The sequence below is a fragment of the Danio rerio genome, chromosome 8 (genome assembly GCF_049306965.1).
Source record: "Danio rerio strain Tuebingen ecotype United States chromosome 8, GRCz12tu, whole genome shotgun sequence".
In the NCBI taxonomy this organism is placed as follows: domain Eukaryota; kingdom Metazoa; phylum Chordata; class Actinopteri; order Cypriniformes; family Danionidae; genus Danio; species Danio rerio.
In genome coordinates, this window is record NC_133183.1 from 35,051,280 (window position 1) to 35,075,440 (window position 24,161).

At 36.5% G+C, this 24,161-nt stretch overlaps 1 protein-coding gene across 1 annotated transcript in view; it reads right to left on the reverse strand.

Annotated features, from left to right (window-relative positions):
• The window catches only part of ralgps1 (Ral GEF with PH domain and SH3 binding motif 1), a 200,135-nt gene that overhangs the window by 29,312 nt on the left and 146,662 nt on the right, over nt 1–24,161 (reverse strand). The window contains 2 exon segments of the mRNA NM_001100146.1: nt 5,674–5,767; nt 5,930–6,067. Of these exon segments, the coding sequence (NP_001093616.1) occupies nt 5,674–5,767; nt 5,930–6,067 (232 nt within the window).

The window sequence follows — 24,161 nt, forward strand, 5'->3', positions numbered from 1 at the left end:
AAGACAGTTGAAAATTGTGCATCTATGAAGGGTAAAGCCTCATCCACACTATACGAGCCACTTGTGGAGAGCGAACGATTTCTGTTGACCTCCATCTATGTGAGCGACAGTGGCTGTTGGCGACCAGGTGGGCGTGTTGAGCGACGCAACAAAGTTGAGAATCTTTCAACTTCATGCAAATAAAGAGCAACTTTCTTGAGCGACAGCCAATAGGAGCACCAGTAGAGCTCACGTGATCCTCTCTCAACTTACTCACAGGCCGGTTGAATTCTCCATGTTGTAGACCTACTCAGACCTGCGTTTGCAGCAGATCGCTACCCAGAGCAACAGGCAGCTGCAAAGTTGCTGCAAGTGTGAATGAGGCATAAGAAAGCTGAAGGTGAAATGGAGTTGCACGGTGGCTCAGTGGTTAGCACTGTTGCCTCACATCAAGAAGATCGCTGGTTTGACTCCTGGCTGGATACGTGGATTTTGCGTGGGTTTCCTGAAGGTGCTCTGGTCTCCCCCACAGTCCAAATACATGTGATTTAGGTAAATTGGATGAACTAAATTGCCCTTAGCTAATGTGAGAGTGTATTGATGTTTCCCAGTACAGAGTTGCAGCTGGAAGGGCATCCACTTTTTAAAACATATACCAGAATAGTTGGCGGTTCATTCTGCTGTGGCGACCCCTGATAAATAAGTGACTAACTGAAGGAAAATTAATGAATTATAAACAAATGAAGATGGAAAAAGTAGAGAGTAGTTATTGAGTATGTCTCTGCACGGAGCCACAGAGGAGGAAAAACTGTTGAATGATGTCGTTATTTTTGTTTTATGTGTGCACAGAAGTGCTCAAGTAGATTAATAATATTCTGATATTCTGATGCACTCAGAAATAAAGGTACAAAATATGTCATGGTTACCTTTTAAAGGGTACTTTTTTGTTCCTAACAGGGTCTTAAAAGTACATGTTAATACCTAAAAAAGTACAAATCTCTACCTCAGGGTATCTGCACATTTTTTAACAGGAAATTTAAGACCTTTTAAGACCTTTTTGAGTCCTCTAAAATGAAAATTTAAGACTTTACCTAAAAAAATAAATAAAAAAAAAAACAGGAAAATGTTCAGTGTGTCAACACAGAATGATGTTTTGAAGTATGGCGGCAAATATATGGCGGCAAATCAATGCCAATATAAATCGAGCGCAGCGATGATGTTTGCGCGCGAGGAGAAGTTTACCGTGAGCAGATTACTTGGTTGACTTGGTTTACTTGTTATCTCTAATGCTATTGGCTACTCTGCCTTTCCGGAAGTTAGCCGGGATTGGACGCAGGTTAAAAAATCATGCCGTTAAATATATATACAATTTGCAAGTCATAATCATAAGAAACTTTCTGAGAACTTTATGAACTTTATGAGGATACAATCTCTAGAAACAGTCAAATAATAAAAATTAATCTTCTAAAATAATGACTTGCATTCTTGTAACATGATCTTCCGAACCCATTTGATTTGTCCGTGCAGCACTTGTCTGGTTTGTTGTATTTTACTTCATTATTAACCACAACAGCAGTGCTCATTATTACACTTGGGGATGATCTTTCTAGGAAATATTGTCTTCAGAAGAGTTTTTTTGCGTTTTAGATCTTTCCATACAATGCATACTATATGTGCAGTGCAGCTTTGTATATTATTATAATTGTTAACATTGTTTGTAATATAGATCAGTGTAATATATATATATATATATATATATATATATATATATATATATATATATATATATATATATATATATATATATATATATATATATATATATATATATATATATTATATATATATTTCAATCTAATTTTTAGTTAATGATTGAATAACCTGCATATAAAGACTTCAATCAAAAATGATTAGCCCAATCAAACATAAAAAAATACAGTGACAGACATTCAGATGGGTGTTTATCGCCACCTATTGAGCAACAATTTAATTTCTACAATCTTCGTTTGGCTTTACTCACTATCCATTACATCATTCCACTTCAGAGGCCTACAAATACCACTTTCTATACGACAGGCCCACATCTTAAAGGTCACATATGCAGTTGAAGTCAAAATTAGTAGCCCACTTTTTTCTTGTTTTATTTCGGCAAGAATAAAAGCTGTTTTAATTTTTTAAAACCCATTTTAAGGTCCATATTATTACCCTCTTTAAGCTATTTATTTTTTTCGAAAGTCTACAGAACAAACCATCATTATACAATAACTTGCCCAACTACCCTAACCTGCCTAGTTAACCTAGTGAAGCCTTTGAATGTCACTTTAAGCTGTTTAGAAGTGTCTTGAAGAATATCTAGTCAAATATTATTTACTGTCATCATGGCAAAGATAAAATAAATCAGTTATTAGAAATTAAAACTATTATGTTTAGAAATGTGTTGAAAAAAATCTTCTCTCCGTTAAATAAAAATTAGGATAAAAATAAACAGGGCTAATAATTCAGGCGGGCTAATAATTCTGACTTTACCTGTATAGTGGAATAACAGACTAATGGCAATATATTTACTATAAACCTTTGTACTTTATGCACTGCATGCATGTATAGCCTATTTTGTATACTATTGTCCATCCAATTTATTCTGACTTGTTCTTCATAGAAAATGAGTCAAGGACAATGAGTCTAAGAAAAAAAAAAAGATTTTTATAAATTTGAACACGTTTGGTTTGAGTTCAGTTTAAATGTAGGTGCTAAACTTCATCAAATGGTTAAAAACACACATTTAAAGTCTGAATTATTCGTCCTGAATTATTAGCCCATGTATATTTTCCCCAATTTCTGTTTAATGGAGAGATCTTTTGCCACATGGTATAACTCTCTCTTTCTCTCCCAAGTAATAAAGTTTGTTACAAGAATATATCTCATTATTTTAATATGTCATTATATGACTTGGTCATGATGGTAAGAATAGGCATTATTATGAGATTAATTATTACAAGAAATATCTCATTATTGAAAGTAAGTCGTCACCTATTATTACTGAGAAAGTAAGTCTATGTTTCACACTGCCATTATGATAAGTTATCCTATATATTTTTATTTAACGGGGAAACTAGCTTACCTGCGTCCAATCCCGGCTAACTTCTGGAAAGGTAGAGTAGCCAATAGCGTTAGAGATAACAAGTAAACCAAGTCCCGCCCTAGGACTGACAAAAATTCAAAATGTTTCGCGCGAGCAGGGAGAAGAACCAGCGAGCGAGCGGAGAGAACTGATCGCGCGCGCGCTGTAGGCATGACCTCGCTCGCGAGAGCGTACATCGTGGGCACAGATGATGATGAGAAGATCCCCTGTTCGCTCGCGCGCTGTAGTTTTCTTGCGTGTAGACCTGTAATCTGCTCACGGTTCACTTCTCCTCGCGCGCAAACATCACCGCTGTGCTCGATTAATATTGGCATTGATTTGCCGCCATAAGACGAGTCGGACATAATATTTAAGATCCCACATGAAATTTAAGACCTCCTTATGGAAAATTACAGAATTCAAGACATTTTCAGACCTTAAAAATCAAAAATTTTATTTAAGACATTTTAAGACTTTTTAAGGACCCGCGGGGACCCTGTACCTTATATAACTTTAAAAGTACAAAGGTGAAGTAAAAAAATGTGGTATGTGTGGCTGTAAAGTACAAAAGTGCACCATTTGAAAAGGTTCCGCCCCAATGATAGCTCTTGTACCTTTATTTCTGAGAGTTTTGAGTGAACTAACCCTTTAAGCTTGTTTTTACATTTACATGACATTGCGCATATCAGCTTATCAAGCATAATCAGATGCTGCTTTGTTCAGAACATGACGCATGTTATGTGTGTAATTTTTTTTATTTTTTTATTTGATAAAGTCAAAGTTTGGAAAGAGTTAACTAAGGCTGCAATTATTTGAGCAATATATATATATTTAACAATTAAAATTGTATTTTGATTTAAAGTAATTGTTTTTCATGTTTAAAATTCATGTTATTTATTCTTATTTTTAAAGCATTTGTCATTACGCTACTTTAGTTTCATTCAGAAATTATGAATAAATGCCGGATAAATGTTTAAGAAAGTTTGAATTACAACAATTGTATTGTTTTGCAAACACGTTTTAAACCATTTCAAATATATTTTTGTGCATGCTGTATAAGTGCACATACAGCAAGTAATACAACAAGCATTTAGTTTGGGCTAGCTTTTGCAACTGGACATTGCTTTACAATGCCTTTGATGGGTGAACATTAGCCAGTGGGGGAGTGTCTTTTGTCAGGTGTGAATTATATATGACCATTGTTACTCCCACGCATACAGTATTCTGACCCAAACACCGACTTAACAAAATGTAAATCATTTTAATGTCTTCTCTGAATGAGAGAACAGAATAATCTTCACATAATTGTGAAGTAAATATTCTAGCATACAAGACTGGTTATACAAAAGATTTGTTCAGGTCCCTTAAGTGTGGTTATTTGGGCCTTATTTCAGCTTCTTTTTATTCTTCAAAACCTCCAAACCATGTATAACATTTTTTTTTCGAACAAACGCAAGAATGTACATCAATATTCCTCACATATTATTGTAGCAGAGTTTGTGCTGAGTACAAAAAAAAAGATATATATGTTGGCTAATACTATGTAAGTAGTAGCTGAAATAAGTACAAATTTCAGGGCATGTCAAAATATCTTAAGGGACTTAAAATCACCTCAGACCTCAGAGGGTTAAGAATTTGTAAATGTACTCAAAGAAAAGGATACCTAAAATTTGGTGTCAAATTAGCAGTTTAAACATTATGATATAGTTTTTTGTTTTGTTTTTTACATGAAAAAGCCAATAGTCAGCAACTACTGTACACGGAAAGTAACTTTTACACATTTTTTCCAAATGGAAACAGTGGAAATATAGGCATCTTGTGTTTCCCAATCTTGCATATATAAGTGTCTAGACTGCAAGAAATTGGACAGCAATAAAACGGCTAGCGCTTTTGTGTGAGACTGACAGACAGGACCACACAGTACGACAGAAGAGAACTACCGGAGGAAACGGGGAAATCTCTTTTAATGATGATAAAAACATCAATGCTATGCTTGTCTTTGTAGAAGCTGAAAGCCACATGTACTGCAAGTTTAATACATTACACATGTGTAGCATGTAACATTCAAGAAAGAGATACTTTAATAATTCTGTTTTCATTCACAACATTTAATTCATCATACCTCACCACATGTGTACGGCACATTTTCCTTGAAGGTAACCATATTATATAAGACTGTAGTAGGAAAATATATTATGGGCTTCACATTTATGAAGCCTGAGGTAAAGGAAATAGGGATTATATTGTAGCATAAAGCCATGCCAAGCTGGTGCAGCTGTGGCCGGTAAATTAGGTGTTTTGTCGGCCTGTGGTCCATGCAGCCAAACCAAGAAGACATAAAGCCCACAGACAGCACATTTTAATAAATACTATAGGCAGCTGTTCAAAAAAGGGCAGCGTTACAAGATGGGAGGGTCTTGATTTATGAGGGTCTTACAGATGTGGGTAGTTTCAGTGAAAGTTGGCATAGATGTTTACGAAATCCTATAAATTGCAGTGCAGAAAGCAAAGCAAAAATCACCCAAAACAAGCTAAATTAAAGCTACTGAGCATAATAATGGGTTTATGTCACTTACGAGTAATTGTCATCCTCCACAAACTTCTGGAGCTCCTCGATGTAGCGCACAGACATCAGATACTTCTGCACGTGGGGCAGCGTGATTAAATGATCTATGGGGTCATGAAACATGGAGATGGTCTTTAAATCATTATATTTCAATATTTCTGATTTGCTTTCATTAGTGTTTTAAAGACAAAGTCATTTCATATGTTATTAAAAAAGCAAATCGCAAAGAATAAGTTGCCAGCATAGTTCTAAAAGCTGAACCGTACCATATTTACAGGACACCTGTAGATCGGAAATGATGCGGAGTAGATTGTTCATCTGATTGGTTCTTTGCTCTGTCTCGATGATGCTGTCAGAAGCAGGGTAGGCGGAGTCAATGTAGGTCATGTCAAACAGGTAAATTCCTGATGTAAACAGAAAAGAAAAATGGTCAGGAATTGGATGACGTGGAAATTGTCAACATTAACAGTTTCTCTTAAATGGTAACACAAAATTATAATAATGTCTTGGTCAATTCTTTCCATAAAAAGCCCAATAATTGGAAACTTAAGTGTTCACAATTTAAAAATGAAGCCAAAGCACCATTTTTAAAAATTCATTTATTACCACATTATGAACATATGGCTATTCCAAGATAAAAAATCCAGATAAAACACATTACATCATTTATTTATTTATTTTGACATGGACATCCCACTGGATAACCAAATGCATTTGTTTAAGTGTTTCAGCAGACTTGCTAACTCTCAACACCTGTCCATGGGAGGCCTGACATCAAATGAAAATAAAATAGATACATAGAGGGTTCATACACATTTTTACTACTAAAATTCCATGACTTCTCCATGATTTTCAAGTAAATTTTCATGACCTAATGTTTCATGTCTACATATGTGTGGTAAAAACGTGCAGCAATCTATTTAGCTTCAATTTATATTTATATATATATATATATATATATATATATATATATATATATATATATATATATATATATATATATATATATATATATATATATATATATATATATGTGTAAATTGATTTAGATAATGCTTTCACTGCACTAATAATGTAAGAGTAGGTGATTGGCCAAGGGCAGAATAGAAGTCAAGATAACTAACCCAAGGTTTCCGCTACATTCATTTTTCCATGGCGGAGCGCCACACCTAAATTCATCTCGCCACGTCAACATTACAGCTTTTCATTTAAAACATTCAGACATTTTTTTTTTAAATAGCGGGTTGTAATCGCACCAAAACGTATTAAAAGGTAAGTGAGTTGTAACAGCTTGAACTTTTCTGTAACCGTAGTAGTGCTGTGCGTTACTTGTTTAAGCATTTAAGGTGACATGCTGACTGACTGACTGATGACTGACAGGTGCATGATGTGTGAGGCCAGCAAACACGACGTAGCTTTCAGTTAAGATGAACACAGTTTCTGTAATTATACTTTATAGATAAAGGTCTATGGTTCTTTATACAACAAACAAAGACTTTATGTTGCTGGAGTTTATAGCCGTTTCACTTCGGGATGCATTAATGTAGGTCTACAGAAGACATTCATGAACATTCCTATCCAATCTAATAAATGTTAGAGACATACTTACTACATAAACGTGAGTAGCGTCAGTAGCGTTTATTTGAAAGCGTACAAGAAAATCTGCACTTGAGCAGTGTAAATTTGAGGATGGACCAAAGTTTTGTGCATGAACAGAGGAAATTGCGCAAGCAAAAAGATTCACATGCTCGTCTAACATAAATTAGATCTCAACTTGTAATACTGCGCTCACAACCTTTTTCATTGAAATAACGCCATAGATAGTTGGTAGATCTGTGCAAAAGGCCTGCGGCTATAGCTGGAAATAAAAAAATTCAAGAGGAAACACTGTAACCTATATTCAAGAATACAGACATTTGTTTTCCATGAGCTTTCCAAAACTTTGTGGGTTTTCTGTTTTTCCAAAACTTTTCCAGGCCTGGAAAATGCCATGTCAAAGTTCCATGACTTTTCCAGGTTTTTCATGACCGTATGAACCCTTTACATATACACTATTATAAACATTAAAAAATATTATAAACACATAACATTATAATTCTTTACATAAAATTGCTATAAGGCAAAAGCAAAGGCAGCATGATCAAAGAAACTAATAGTAGACTATTTGTGCAAACACTGATTTTCTGTTTTTCAACCAATTTTTAAGTACACTACTAAAACATTTATATTACTTTCTAATTTTAGGCTAACAGGTAAATAATTCCACACTTTGGTTCCCCTAACAAAGAAAACTGAGAAACCTCTTTGGAACAAGACAGTCACCATTACCAGTTGCTGGTGTGACTCTGTGAGAAGTTTGATTAGATCAGAAAACAGCATTGAAACATGATTATTTAAACATTAAAAAAAAAATTAAGATTATCAAATGTAATAAAACTAAAAAGATTATGTTTACAAAAAACCTCACAATGATGCCATCGCACATGCTTTAAGTCCATAGTTATAATTGCTTGTTTATATATCGAATCAATAGGCTTTAATGTGGTCAAAGAGGCAATATGATAAGTGTGAGAATATCACTGTATGCATGTAAAATTTAGCAGTTTGATATGTTAAAAATCTTCTAATAAAACAAAAACAATTAAGACTTGGCTTGACTTTTTTACACATATTTTTTACATGACAATCAAATTTGAAAACCACGTCCAGAGTTATGCCAAGATACTTGAATTTGTTCACTTCTTCAATAAATTTATTTTAATAAATCATCACCTACGTTTTATCCCTTGCAGGCTTATTTCTTATGGAGAAGCACAAATAAACAGTTTTCTTGACATCTGATGTTAAATGAGACATAATAATAACAACTTCATAATTGTCACAACCAGCGATCGCTTCTCAGAGGATCGCTGGTTCTCACACGAACTCTCATGACTACATTTCTGCATTTCCCAGGACTACATTTTCATACATGCACTGCTCCCAAACACGCACGCCTGCTCATTCATCTATCCTGATTGCAATCACCAGCTGGACCTTGTTCACAGACTGATTTCACTCCATTCATAAGCCACTCATTCACGCTTCCAGTTTGCCGAGTATTGTTTTCCCAGTGTGACATTACGAAGCGTTTCTCCCTGTCTTGTTTCTCTGTGTTTAGACCCTAGCCTTGTATCCCAGTTATCCTGTTTAGCCGCCTGCCTTTCGACCTTCTGCCTGTTTATATCAACTACGATTCTGGACTGTCTATAGATACCCGTTTGCACCTGATGACCACTGCTTGCCTGACATTGAATAAACTGCATATTGGATCTTACCTCCTGTTGTCCTCTGTTACTCCACCCCAGCTGTGGTTACAGAAGACTCGGCCGGAACATGGATCCAGCGGGTATTCAAATCATGCGCCTCCGTCAGGATGCCCGGTCAATTGAGGAGTACGTGGAGAAATCTATTGAACTGTCACATCTGACATCTATGAGTGAGTTGTGTTTAATGATATTCTTTCGCGGAGGACTTGCTGAACCACTGTACTCCTACATGCCACTGCACAATCCCCACTGGACGCTAGCACAATTTATTGATATAGCCCTTCAGATGAGTGGATCTTCCTTCACCGTTGGCGAGGTGGAGGATAATCCAAAATATCTTTTTGGGGGGGGAGGGGGGGGGACTGTAGAGAGCAAGACCTGCCGGCGACGGGGCTTGCGAATCAGTTTCCACAGCCAGCTCACAAGATGGCTTCCAGTACAAAGTCTGTTTCTGCTCCTGAAAGGCCATCTCCAGAGCTGCCATTCCCTCCAGAGCTGCCAGACCCTCCAGAGCTGCCAGACCCTCCAGAGCTGCCAGACCCTCCAGAGCTGCCAGACCCTCCAGAGCTGCCAGACCCTCCAGAGCTGCCAGACCCTCCAGTGCTGCCAGACCCTCCAGTGCTGCCAGACCCTCCAGAGCTGCCAGACCCTCCAGTGCTGCCAGACCGTCCAGTGCTGCCAGACCGTCCAGTGCTGCCAGACCCTCCAGTGCTGCCAGATCCTCCAGAGCTGCCAGACCGTCCAGTGCTGCCAGATCCTCTAGAGCTGCCAGAGTCACTGCCACCGCCAGAGCTGCCACCGCCAGAGCTGCCACCGCCGCTGCAAGAGCTGACGCCGCAGCCAGCGCCTCAGCCAGAGCTGACACCGCAGCCAGCGCCTCAGCCAGAGCCGACGCCGCAGTCAGCGCCTCAGCCAGAGGCGACGCCGCAGCCAGCGCCTCAGCCAGAGCCGAAGCCGCAGCCAGCGCCTCTGCCAGAGCCGCCGCCTGAGCTTCCCGAACGGCCGCCGCCTGAGCTTCCTGAACGGCCGCCGCTTGAGCTTCCCGAACGGCCGCCGCCGCCTGAGCTTCCCGAACGGCCGCCGCCGCCTGAGCTTCCCGAACGGTCACAGCTCCTCGCCTTGCCGGTCTCAGCCCGGCTCCCCGCCCTGTTGGCGCCATCCAGACAGCTCACCCGGCCGGCGTCATCCAGACTCCTCGCCTTGCCGATACCAGCCCGGCTCCTCGCCCTGCCGGCTCCCTACAAGCCTCCAACCCTGCCGGCTCCTCGCAGTACTCCAGGTCCTTCGCTGCCACACGATCCAGGACCACTGCAGCTCCACTCTCCGGGTCTTCCGCAGCTCCACTCTCCAGGCCCTCCGCAGCTCCACGCCCCAGGTACGCCCCAGCTGCATGGTCCTGGCCCTCCATCCCTCCCCCTGTTCCGCCTCCCGCCTGAACAGTTGTGGAGTGTCTGGAATCCACTCCTAGAGGGGGGGCTATGTCACAACCAGCGATCGCTTCTCAGAGGATCGCTGGTTCTCACACGAACTCTCATGACTACATTTCTGCATTTCCCAGGACTACATTTTCATACATGCACTGCTCCCAAACACGCACGCCTGCTCATTCATCTATCCTGATTGCAATCACCAGCTGGACCTTGTTCACAGACTGTTATCACTCCATTCATAAGCCACTCATTCACGCTTCCAGTTTGCCGAGTATTGTTTTCCCAGTGTGACATTACGAAGCGTTTCTCCCTGTCTTGTTTCTCTGTGTTTAGACCCTAGCCTTGTATCCCAGTTATCCTGTTTAGCCGACTGCCTTTCGACCTTCTGCCTGTTTATATCGACTACGATTCTGGACTGTCTATAGATACCCGTTTGCACCTGATGACCACTGCTTGCCTGACATTGAATAAACTGCATATTGGATCTTACCTCCTGTTTTCCTCTGTCACTCCACCCAGTCGGTTACAATAATCAATAAGAGATGATCCAAAAAAGACTTACAATTTTGCCCTTAAAAAGCTTCAAATTTGATTTTTTCCAGTTAGGTTATGATAAATAAAAAAGTTCTTCCAGTGTAGACATTTTTAAAAACATCCATCAATGTGTTGTCATTATAAAATAATTTTCTATACCAAAGCACAAAATAAAGCTTCTAAATAATAAATCTTCTTATGATATTATGAAAAAAAAAAAACGTTTTCTGATGTTTGTAGTTTTGTTGAAGGATCATTATAAAGATCAGACTTAAAATGCACATTTGATCATAAGTTTTTTAGTTTTTTATCATGCATCTGACACTATTATGCTTTAATCACTCTGAAACTCTGGAGAGTCTGAAAAGCTTTTGTTGACAAACCGTTAAGATTTTGGATTTAGTACAGGGTGACTTTCTTTAATACTTTACGTTTATACAATAAGGACTTTTTACATCAAGTATTTATTAAGTTGACCAAAAGTAACATTGAATCCTTTCAAGTATTAAACACTCCTAAAAGTATCAGTTTTAATAACATTTGTTCAACATTAAACATAATATAAAATGTTTTTAATACAAATTATTAAGGACGAGACTATGAACACTGGAATAAATGCAGCTCTAAATCACAGGAATACATTTTATTTTAATATGCAGCAGGGAAAATTAGAATTGAACATGTATTGTTGTTTTTGTTTTGTTTTGTCTTAGGAATAATATTTCTTAAGGAGCAAAAACACAAACAATACAAACAAAAATAAAACATATCAAAAACAATCTGAAAAGTTTGTTATACTGTATGCAATACCTATAAAATGACACATAAACAAGATACTGAACTACTGAAACTTTTTAATACTTCATATAAAAGGCTTTATTGGTGAAGATAGCTTAAAGGCGCCTCTCATATGGAGAATGAAGTCACATAAATTGCTGAGGTGTGATTTTTTCACAGACTTCAACAGTGTGTAAAAATCCTGATGGTTCTGTGGGCCTTGGCTATTAAATCTGATCTTTATTTTGTATTTTCTATTGGATTCAAGTCAGGTGAGTGGCTGGGCCATTCTACAGTTTCATTTTCTTTCTCTGAAAGCATTTGAGAGTTTCCTTGGCTGTGTTTTGGATCATTTTCTTGCTGAAATGTCCACTCATTGTCCTGATATTGTAGCTAATCTTAATTTACAATGAAAAGGGCAGAGTGTAGCTGAAGAACTACTGAGAGATTTCAGCTACTCTCTGGGCTTTACCTGCCTTACTACACCTCCCTTTCTTCATGTGTTCAATACTTTTTTCCTGTGTCATTTCATTTTATTACACATAACTTAATTTGTAAACTAATTTGACTAGTTTTCTTTGCAAATATGGATATCATTGGTTGTTACCAACATCCAAGGAAAATTCCAGGCCAATGTACTATTAGAAATATGATTTCTGAGAAAAAAAAATCATAATCAATATTTATTTTCCTTGTTGTACATTCAAACATCACACATTAATAATAATTTTTTTACAATACAAGTTTTTAAGCATATAAGAGACTTTTGAAATATTAAATAAAAAACAAAAACAAACCAAATGTATTGGTCAAAAATCTATCAAATATGCTTTTCATATTCAATAGAGGAAAGCCTTATTGGTTAAACTAATAATTTTCAGAAAATCTTTCCTAAAGAAACATCACAAACATCTCACTAGAAAAAGATAAACACACTATTTTGCACAATCTCATTAATCACTTCAAACATGCCCTCCAGTACTGTAATTCACATCTGCGCGCTGAACTCTGTCTGTGTTGTGAAACTTCAAGGCTTTACTTTCCTCTTCAGTGGCCCCTCAGCCCACTTTTACCTCATTTACGAAGACAGATCAGAGAAAACTCTCTTTCTCATGCACACTGCTAATTGTCAGGCGACAGGGACAAAACCAAACACCATGCAGTGTCTGGCTTGAAAACAGTGGCCTGGAGCTATTGCCTGAATGATTTTACTTGCTTGTTAGAGCTCAGTTTCTGCTATAGGATTCACAGCACAGCTTGCTAATCAGCAGGTAGAGGTTATGAGTCTGTGAATGAGCGCAATTATTCTATAACTGAAGAGTTAAGATGTCATTTATTGATTGCAGGCAATGGGGATGTGTCTGCTTTCTCACGCCAGGCCTGAAGTTTATCCTAGGACTAAATTGCAGGAAGTTGAGAGTGGAAGATATCAGTGGCCCTGTTTACATCTGGTATTAAGATGTGTTTGGGTTGAGAGAATCAGATGTAGACACGGAAGACACATTCCTGTTTACACCTGGTGTTTAAATCTGTCAATTAGTGCAATTTCACTTTCCTAGTTTATTTGAGGGCATTGGGGGAAAAGGGACCACTTAACAAAGATTTGTTTTTTTTTGTCAATGTCATCTAGACCAGAGAATCCCAAAATTAGGGTCTGCAGGCCAAAGTTAGCCCTTTGTAACCTTTGATTTGGCCCACCATTCCATCTGAGAAGAGAGTGAAAAAGATGGAGGGAAAAGGCCTTTAACACAGAGATCGTCATTTCTAAATTAACAGAACATTCTTTTGTTTGTTTGTTTTATGGCTGAGCTATAAAAAAAAGAAAACTGAATTGAAATGTTTCAAATAGATATTGTAAATAAATCTAATTTTTTTAAAATGCAAATACCATCACTTGATATAGAGAGAACTATGCAGGGATCATCAGTAAGCAAATCAAGACAATCAAAAGTAGAGTAAATCTGCTTTAAATGAGTTTGTTTTAGTTCCTACTGTATAAGTTCAATATAAAATTTAAAAATTATTGTGTATTAGTTAATATAAAGTAATTTTTTCTAGTAATTTTTAAATTTTATTAATTAAATTAAATCACACATGACATCTACTGTATATTCACCTTCGTCTTACTAGCCTCAATCAAGTTTGGCTTTTGACCCTTCGTAAAAAAAAAAGTTTAGGCACCCCTGCTCTAGATCTTGTATATACTATGTTTAGAAATGTGCTGAAAAAAATCTTCTCTCCGTAAAAAAGAAAATGGGAGAAAAAATAAACAGGAGGGATAGTAATTCAGGGGGGCTAAAAATTCTGACTTCAACTGTATATATATATATATATATATATATATATATATATATATATATATATATATATATATATATATATATATACACACACACACACACACACACAAGTAGCAGTGTGCTATGGCTGTATATCAGCACTGGTGGGAGGCGTGCGTTGGCATATCGTGGCATATCGCATAGCGTGATTGCACATCTTTTAAATTTAAATAAAACAACAAAACGTCATTTAGAGCATTTTTAACAAATGGTCAACATAGCACAAAATGACTTTCTTAACATGCATATAATCAGACAACACAACATGTTGCATTAAAAATGTTTTAAAATGTATTTCTTATATCAACATTTTATTGGACTTTTATACAATCAAACAAATATTAACATTTTACTCAATCCCATATCTAATAAATTCAGAGATTCCAAATTGTCACTATTTGGGCTTTAGATTTAGCATTTTCCTAACAGAAAACAATGCAGAGAGCAGCAGGTTAACTGCAAGACAATAATATATATGGTCTGTGTTTGGGTTCAAGTCAGGACTGGTAAACACACTTTTCTCTGGAAGGAAATAAAAGAAGACAACACTTGTAAAAAACAGTAAGCAGCATACAGTATACAGTAATATTCTGCTCAAAGGGTCAGAAGTGAATAATTTTTGTTACTCAGATCTCATTGTTGTCCATAGCTAAGCTATTTCCACTTTAAACTATGATGTTCTTAATATCATGTTTACAGAAGCAATTGATGATATAGTGTTAACTAACTAGGATAACTAGGTTTAGCTGACAGTTAAATCTAATATGAAATTCTGCTGTATACTAAAAAATAAATATAGTAAATAAATGCTTTGATTTAAAAAGCTTTTTTTTTTTTTTGCTTAAAAATGCTTTTATTTTAACTGAACAGTTGTAGTGTCCTCATAAAATGTGTCTCAATATCTAAACAAGTCTAAAAAAATATATTAAGTGCCACAACTTTTTTTGACATTGATAATAACCTGTTTCTTGAGCACATTAACACTAAAAGACTATAGTAATGAGGCTGAAAATTTAGCTTTAAATCACAGGAACCAGGTATAATTTAAAGTTTACAACAACAGAATGTTACTTTAAGTTGAAATTGAATTTCACATGACTTTTTTGATAGAATAAAAGTATTTTATTTTTGACGCTTTAATCCTTTTTTGGATTCTCAAAAATTCAAATGACCTTAAACTTTCAAATGACATGCATTTATTCAGTATGCTTGCTGAGCATTTAAGTTAACGTACAGTATAAATTAATAACAGTTTTAGAGTAATAGTACAAAGTCAAAATTATTTGTGATTTTGCAGCTGCTTCCATGAAATTAAAAGCCATAAATCTGACAAGATATTCTGCTGGATAAACATAGGATCTGAAGTAATAACTGACTCTCATTAAAGTCATGGAAATAGTAAACCTATTGCTGGTCAGAGAGGTCAGCTGTACAGCTAAAACTGACCCTGACATTCATTCTGTGAACACTGAAATGGTTCATCGACCTTTCACCGCATTCAGTTACAAAACAGCAAAACCACACTGGTAATGAAAGTATATTGCGGTTACCTCATCTTCCGTCTGTTGGTCAACTACTACCATGATTTTACATAAGCAGGGAGTGTAAAAAAATTACCATTATAAACAATAATTGCAAGACATTACTTAAATGCATAATTTACATCTCTTTACATTATCTGTAAAAACATTATTGAGATATTGTAAAAACATTATTGAGAATGAATTTTTACACATTTGATAACTGAAACATGATTTGAGTTAGCAAGGACAACATATTACTCAAATTATTTTAGTGGCAAGTCTACAAGAAACTCAGTTTCATTAGGATTTTATATTTAGCAAAATTAAATGATATAAAATGTGGAAAGAGACATTTACGGCTTGGAATGATGGTTTGACTTGGCATTAAATATATTGTAATTACAAATAATTATATATTTGTCCTCAGCCAGGTCTATTCTAGGCTTCACAAACTTTACAACTTTCTGGATGAGAGTGAATAAGACTTCTTGGAAATGAATGTTCTAGTGGCTGGCTTCACAGAAGAAGAAGAAAAAAGAGGTAGAAAGAGGTCGATAAAAACTTTTCAGAAGGCAGCAGAATACAGCCATCCATCAAATGTGGAGTGTTGAAAACAGCTCTGTTCATAAACTTTTCAGTGATATGGGATAGTATCATTCAGTAACAGTAAAACTTAGCGAGAAAGGAAAATATAAGCATCACAAAGAACAAGGTGGCACTGGTACTCTCAGGTTGATGGCTGTTTTTTCTTAATATCTACAAGTTATGCTGTGTTTGGTCTAGTTTTAATCAAGCCCACCTGCTCTCTATATGTGATCTGACTATAGTTTCCTAATGTTTGTTGAAACTATAAACCAAAATAGTGCCTAAATGTAGCATGTGTGTGTATTGTTTACTTCAACGTGTAATTGATTGGTTCACTCCATCACACTTTTATTTAGTTTTCTGATGTTGTGAAGGGTTTTGTGTCGTGATTGTGTGCTTGTGGTTGGGTTTGAGAGAGTTTGGGGTGGGATATTGATACTGCAAATCCCAATCATGATCACTACTAGAGATAATTACCAATCCAAAATAGGATAGCAGGACTATTCTGGCTTCACTAGAAGAAAATAAACTTGTGCCATCCATCTTTTCTATATTTTAACAAAAACAAAGGCTATATCTGAGATCATACCTATGTTTTTATTAACTATTCCCTACATTAGTCCACATAAAAGAGTGAATAAAAATAAGTGAGTCCATTCACAAGAGCACTGCAAGGGATGCCGTTTTGTTTGATCAATCTCTCCAGCAGATTAGATTTTTATTATTTTGGTCAGCCACTGTGATAGTTGTTTAACTTTTAGCATGCTTTTTATTAATGAAACAAAGTGTTTACATTTTTTTTGTCATGGATACTAATGGTAATTTAAAAAGTAAATAAGGATTTAACAAGACCCCTGGTAAATAAGGGACTAAGCCGAAGGAGAATGAATGAATGAATGAATTAATTAATTATTTTTTTAAGAAACTTAATAGCAAGAGCACTTTCACAATGCATGGGTATGGTTGTGAATGTGTATTCTCTAGCCGTTGAGTGAACATCGGTTGCACATTCATTGTTATGGTGCATTGTGGGATTGATTGAGTGCACTTCAAAACATTTACTATGGTTTCAGACACCACTACAAATGACTGTTGCCTCAAACAATGCATTATTTGAGAGAATATAGGGTGATTTCAGATACAACCTTTTCTATTTCCCTCAAAACTTGATAATGCTCTTTTAGTTAGACTTATTTGAATATTTGGAGTTGTAAAAATATGTACTTTAGTTTGGAAGTAGATATAAGTGTCCCAGGGGGTATTTTACAGAACATTTCTTATCTTAGGTCTTACCTTAAAATTGAATTTAAGGATTTTTCACAAATTTATTTTACAGAAGCAAATCTAAACTTGATTTGAGATTGCTATCCTAACTTGCAAAATTGCATCACATATACATTGTTAGGAAATATTAAATTGCGTCATTAAAATTGATCCACTGTCAGGTCTGTTACCAAGCAACCAACATTGAAAAAAGCTGCTAATGAGTTAGCTTAAACAAAATGCTGGCAGCTAGCTCTCTGCAACTGTCACATAGTACCTGGATGGGAGACCACATGAGAAAGCTAGGGTGCTGCCAGAAGTCGTGTTAGTGAGACCAGCAGGGGGCGCTCAACCTGCTGTCTGTGTGGGTCCTAACGCCCCAGTATAGTGAAGGGACTAGAGATGCGCGGATGGGCTATCATTTCATCCGCAACCGCATGACAAAATTCATCATCCGTCCGCCATCCATCCGCAGTAACATTTTTGACCAATTTTTAAAACCGCACCCGCCCGCCATCTGCTGATTGGGCTCTTTATTTGAATGGCTTATTCCTTTTTATTATTAAATGAATGTTTCTTTATTGATCATTATAGAACAGAGAATGACTTTAATGTAGACATGCAGTTAATCCAAACGTGCAAGTCATTAATTGACGACACTTTGAAGTGACGCTAAAGATACGAGGACGTGTCTTTTCACTTGATTCGATTCCTCGGTCCTTGAGTCTTTTCCTTGCGTCTCTCCCTCGTATCCCGGTGGGGTGGAAACATGAGGAAAGAAAGCAAGGAAAGGAAACGAGGATGCACAAATAAGAAATGAGAAGCACCCGAGCTCTCAGAATATCAGCAGTGAACTCCGTCTCCAATCGGCGCACAGGGACAAAAATAAATAAATAGCCTAAATTAAACGCACTGTACTATACAACTTTTTTTTTATTGTAGCCTAATAGAAAACGCATTGACACATCATTTCAACATGCTGCTATTTAGTCTACTACTAAATGCCTATTTCACTTTATTTTTTAGTAAATAGATAGAATAATAAGTCATTTACATTATAGCCTAATAATGTTTACATTTGTAGTTGTCCATAGCAACCCCAAAAACGTACCTGCTTGCCTTGCACATCTAATTAATGGGCACAGTTTTTCGACTATTTTTTTATTTATTTATTTTTTCTTTTTTGCTGTGGATGTTATTGAGCTTGTAGAAATCGGAAACAACACCAGTTCTGCGACAAGATGAACCTTTATTTCTATCTCTATCAGACAATACCTATTTTATATTCCAAAAGAAACAACAGGCAGTAAAAAAATATTAACATAAATATCTTAATGTAGGCATAGGCTATAGTCGCATGCTTTGGCAAACAGTTGAAAAAAAAATTTAATAAAAACGTCATATCGTGCCTAACCCTTGTAGGCTCAGTCACCCCCACAATTAGAAATTAAATTAGAAAAATAGATATGCCATCCTTCTTTGAGCGAACATAAAGTCTGACCAGGCTAAGGGCATGTATGACAAGTGCCCCAATAACCCATGGATTTAGGATTATCCCCATTCCCCTCAAACTTGAAGCATAACGACATACTCAACACAATCTCACGGCAATTCGTAACTTTTTCATTTAGTGGCTAATTCGTATGAATTCGTACGATCTAGTTCGTACAATTTAGTACGATTTGCTTATCCCCCAATGACGGTTGGACGCCAGTTGTGACAAAGAAATTCTGGCAAAATAACCTTAGCCTCGGAACGTAAAAGCGAGGCCAACATGTCTAGAATAGGCTAAACCAATATGAACGTAAAATTATCAGCTGACCGAACTCAAAAGTTTATATTGAACATATGTGTAGCCTAAATAACATAGGCTAATTGGTTTAATATGCCTGACCTTAGGTCTAGTTTGATTTTTTCTTGGCACAATGCAGGAATAAAATAGCATCTACAGTGTCAGGATTCAGACGGGAGCGCCTGCATAGCCACTATAATGCGCCCTGCTGCACTGAAGGAGCGCTCGCTCGCAGCACTTGTTCCTGAAATGCATAGAATTCTCTTGGAAAGGTGCTGTAGTTGTGAGAATGACTGGCCTTATTTCTCCCAAAAGGAAGTAGATTTTCCTCTGCTGATCCGTCTATACGGAAGTTTGTAGAGGAATACTTCTGTACTTCATCCAGAATTAGTGTATCCGATTCCTCCTCCCATTCTGTGAAGTCAGTCCTAGGCTTTTTCGTTGGTGCGCCAGCTATGCCTATAAAAACAGTACAACCGCCCGCCACCCGCCCGAATTTAATTAAAATATTATTTTTTCGTAACGTCATCCGCCCGATCCGCGGATTATCCGCGGAGTCCGCGGCTATAACCGCCAACCGCGCATCTCTAGAAGGGACCTCTATACTGCTCACTGAGTGTGTCTTTCGGGTGAGACTCTCTGTGGTCGTTAAAAATCCCAGGATGTCCTCTGAAAAGAGTAGGGGTTTAACCCCTACATGCTGGCCAAATTTGCCCACCGACTTCGTCCGTCATGGTCTCCTAACTATCCCCATATCATAATAGGCTTCATCACTCATCTCTCTCCTCTTCACCAATCAGCTGGTGTGTGACGCAATATGGTTGCTATCGCATCATCCAGGTAGATGCTGCACACTGGTGGTAGATAAGGAGATCCCCTCCAAAAATTTATAAAGCACTTTTAGTGTCAAGAAAAGCACTATATAAATGTAAAGAATTATTATTATTATTATTATAAAATTGATCAGCTTCTAGCACTATATGCTCCATGGTGCTTTGCTAGTCTCTTTAATTCTGATCACAGTTTCTGTGCTAATTGTAATATCATGTTGCACAGCAGCTTGTAATCGCTTACAGTACAGTGTTTTATTACCAAAATGTAACACTTCAAGAGTCCTTCAAGAGTCTTTCTACCATTAAACATCTTGGTTCTTTATTTTCAATCATCAATGAATGCAATGCCATTGTTGGACAATATTATTTTTCATGTGCTTTCAAATGATTTTAAAGTTAGGGCAGCAGTCCTATTCTTTGTCAAGATTTTTCGTCAAGTTAGCATGTTTCTGTCATACCAATTTCTGTCTGTGCCTGATAACACATTTAGGAAATGCTGTTCTGTAACAGCTTTGTCATAAATGTGGCCCTAAATGAAATCACATTGGCTACCAAACAGACAGAACACTACTGTATTTTAACATTATGATCTTTTAGCAATACAAAAGTTTGCTTTTTGCATCCAAATGAACAGACAAATCACATGAACATTTTTTCTAGTTTACTGTAGTTGATTAAAAAAATTGGCAAAATAGTGTTGTGGGACTGTCTGTAGAAATATTTCAAACTTTTCCCACATAAAAAAGCAGGAGAGATCTGTCAAGAGTTAAGGTCTATGCACACTGAAGTCCGAAATTTTCATATGCGTATTTTTCGTTTTCATATGCAAAAAAATTCATCAAGTTAACAAACCTTGTACACCGAGTCTGATTTTAATTAACCCTTCATGAAAAAAGCAAAAGCAAAAGATTTCGAAGTTCGTTCAAGCAGTGATGCTTTGTTCTCTCTCTTCTCCAAAGTAGAAAAAATAGAGGAATAGGCTGCATATTGTGTTCATCCAATACTGAATAGAGGAAGGAGAGTTCAGCTCATTATCAAAGAGCTGCGCTGGATTATTCCAAAATGCAAAGTTTATTTTAGGAAATCAGTAGGATTTGACGCATTGTATGTGATACGTCACACATTCACGTACCAAAACAAATCCTAATCAGAGACTGGCAGTACCTGTAGACATTATAATAGATGGCGGCCGCGTTGATGTGTCGAAGCAACAGAGTGAAATCAGACCATGCCTTTTATAATAATATCTATGGGTAGTAGTACATCAAATGTATGGACACACACACAACTACACACACACCAAACAGCAGCAGGGCAGTGGTGTGTCAGTCACTGAATCCAGCATAGGCTATAGATGTTCTCAACTCTCCGTCACATTCTGTCTTTATTTTATACACTGTGTTTGCCATCAAGTTATCTGTAGCTCAAATGAAGGCAATTTGTATTTAGCTTTTCGCTTGAATGGTGGCTCTGAACTGTCAAAACAGCTCTCAAAGCAATTTTTCATATGCGAAAATGGAAAAAAATCTAACCCCATTCAAAAAATGTTATGATGGACGAAAGTTTTGGAGACAATGTGTCAATACTATTCACACAATGTGAGGTCAAATTTATTTTTTCACGTGCGAAAAATATGGATGCAAATTTCGAATTCAGTGTGCAATAACCTTTAGAAATGCCTCTTCATTCCCTACTGATGGAGGACCTGAAAGTGAGCAGGTGATGATTGAACACCATGTATTTCAGTCCAGGATCAGTGGTCAGATGTCCATGAATAGAACAGGGAGTGTGGCAGGAGTGTGTTATTCCCATTTGGCGCAGCACTGAGGCTACTAAAACCAGGGACCATTGCAGCCAAAGACATTTACACACTTCAGGGTTAAAACTCCCTGAAATATAAAGCTCATATGGATCTCTGAAGCGAAACATTTAAGGACACAACGAAGGGTGTAAATCACAATGGTGGAGGAAAAATTATCACTACTAAAATACTGGTGATTAAAATAAATGCTGACACGTCTTAGATAATCAATGATTGATACTGTCACCTGTTACATATTACTAATAATAAGTAAATATGATCACATGCCAGTTAACCACAGCGATGCTCAAACGGGACAGTCAGAGATTTGGGACTATAAATATATATCAAAAGCATTTAGGACACTGATCCGGATAGATGCCAAGTCATGAACTTTGACCATATGTTAAAAAGGGGATTTCATAATTTTAAAAATACAGTCATAATCAATGTATAAATAAATGTTGTGGTAATGTATGGTTACACAAGCCAGGCATATATATATATATATATATATATATATATATATATATATATATATATATATATATATATATATATATATATATATATATATATATATATATATATATGTATATATGTATGTATGTATGCATGTATGTATATATATATATATATATATATATATGTATGTATGTATGTATATATATATATATATATATATATATATATATATATATATATATATATATATATATATATATATATATATTTTTTTTTTTTTATATATATATATATATATATATGAATAAACATTGTAATACTACTTAAACAACACAATAAATATTAACACTATAATTAAGTTTACAACTAAAATAACCCTGCTCTGAACTTTAAAGAACATAGTTATGATGTGTACAAGAAACAATTTTGTACACAGGAAGATGTAAATATAACTGTCACTACATGTCAAAGCAGCTGGGTATGATTGACCAAGACTGGTTCTTGTGCTCTTAACCACATTAGTAATTGGTGCATAACGTACACTGGCAAAACGACTGGACTAAATACACACACACAAAAAAAAAAAAAGCGAAATTGTATGCCTATAAACCAAATGAGGCTGTCGGTAATGACTGCCAAGTTTACACTCCAAAATCTTTTATTGGATATGTGGTTTAAGTTGATACGCCACCAACATAGCATTTTTTAAAAGCCAAATAAATCACTTTATATTTACCAGTTTAAACCTGATTAAAAAAAAGATTATTCATGGTAATCCATCCATCCATCCATCCACTCATTCATAGCTGTTAAAGGTAACATGTTAACACGTTAGCTCAAATTAATTTTAGTGACACTTATTTTATTAACGTGCAATTAACGCAGCGCATGTTTTATGTTTGACCCGTGCTTTTGGCCATAGTTATAAAACGTAAAATTATATAATATATACAGGGCTTGACATTAACACCTGCCAAAGGCGGATAGATTTCAGCTGTGGCGGGTTAGACAGACACCCCCACTAGCCACTTTGGCTCTTTGAAAATAATTTTTGAATTGCCAGTGCTGGCTTGTCACTAGAGATTAGATTTTTAGTTTAAGGCTCTTTATCAATATGTGTGCAAATGCGATCTTAGAATTGAGAAGCAGCATGACTGATAAGTGTTTGTGTGAGCAAAAGAAAGCAGGTGAATACCAAATAAGAGGATGATTAGGCACACAGTGACACAGGTAGTCCTAACCCACTGACGACAGTGTCGACAGGGCTTTAAACGCTGCCGTGTCTAGGAACACAACTAACGCAATTGTTTTTCTTTGAAATAGACTGTAAAAAAGTGGGTGCTAGTGCACCTACAGTCCTGCTACTTTCAAGAGCTTGAGATATTTTGTAAGCAGCAGCGGTTGCTGCTTTTGCTTTAACCATTCTTTGAATAGATTATTAATGTTTTAAACATGTGTGCACGATTATCCTTTTGTTTTCTCACATGGAATGTTTGTGGCAAGAAAATTTGTGGCATTAGTTTGGTGTGGCCAGAGAGAAAAAAAAAGGTAAATTCTTAGTGTTGACCCCTAAAAAGTCATGTGAAATAAAATTAATTGCAATGGGACACTGAAACCCCTACACATTTGCTCATGCTCACTGAGCAAGGTCACAACACACAAAAAACTTAAATAAGGTTTAGGTCCATTTGCGATAGCACCCTCCCAAAGCATCCAGCCTGAAATATACATACATATACAGACATATCTAATCAAAACTCCAAATTATTTTACAAGAGAGAAGGTAAAGGCCTACACATCTTTGGATGTTAACAATTTTGTTCTGTGTGGTCATGTGCAAGAAATAAT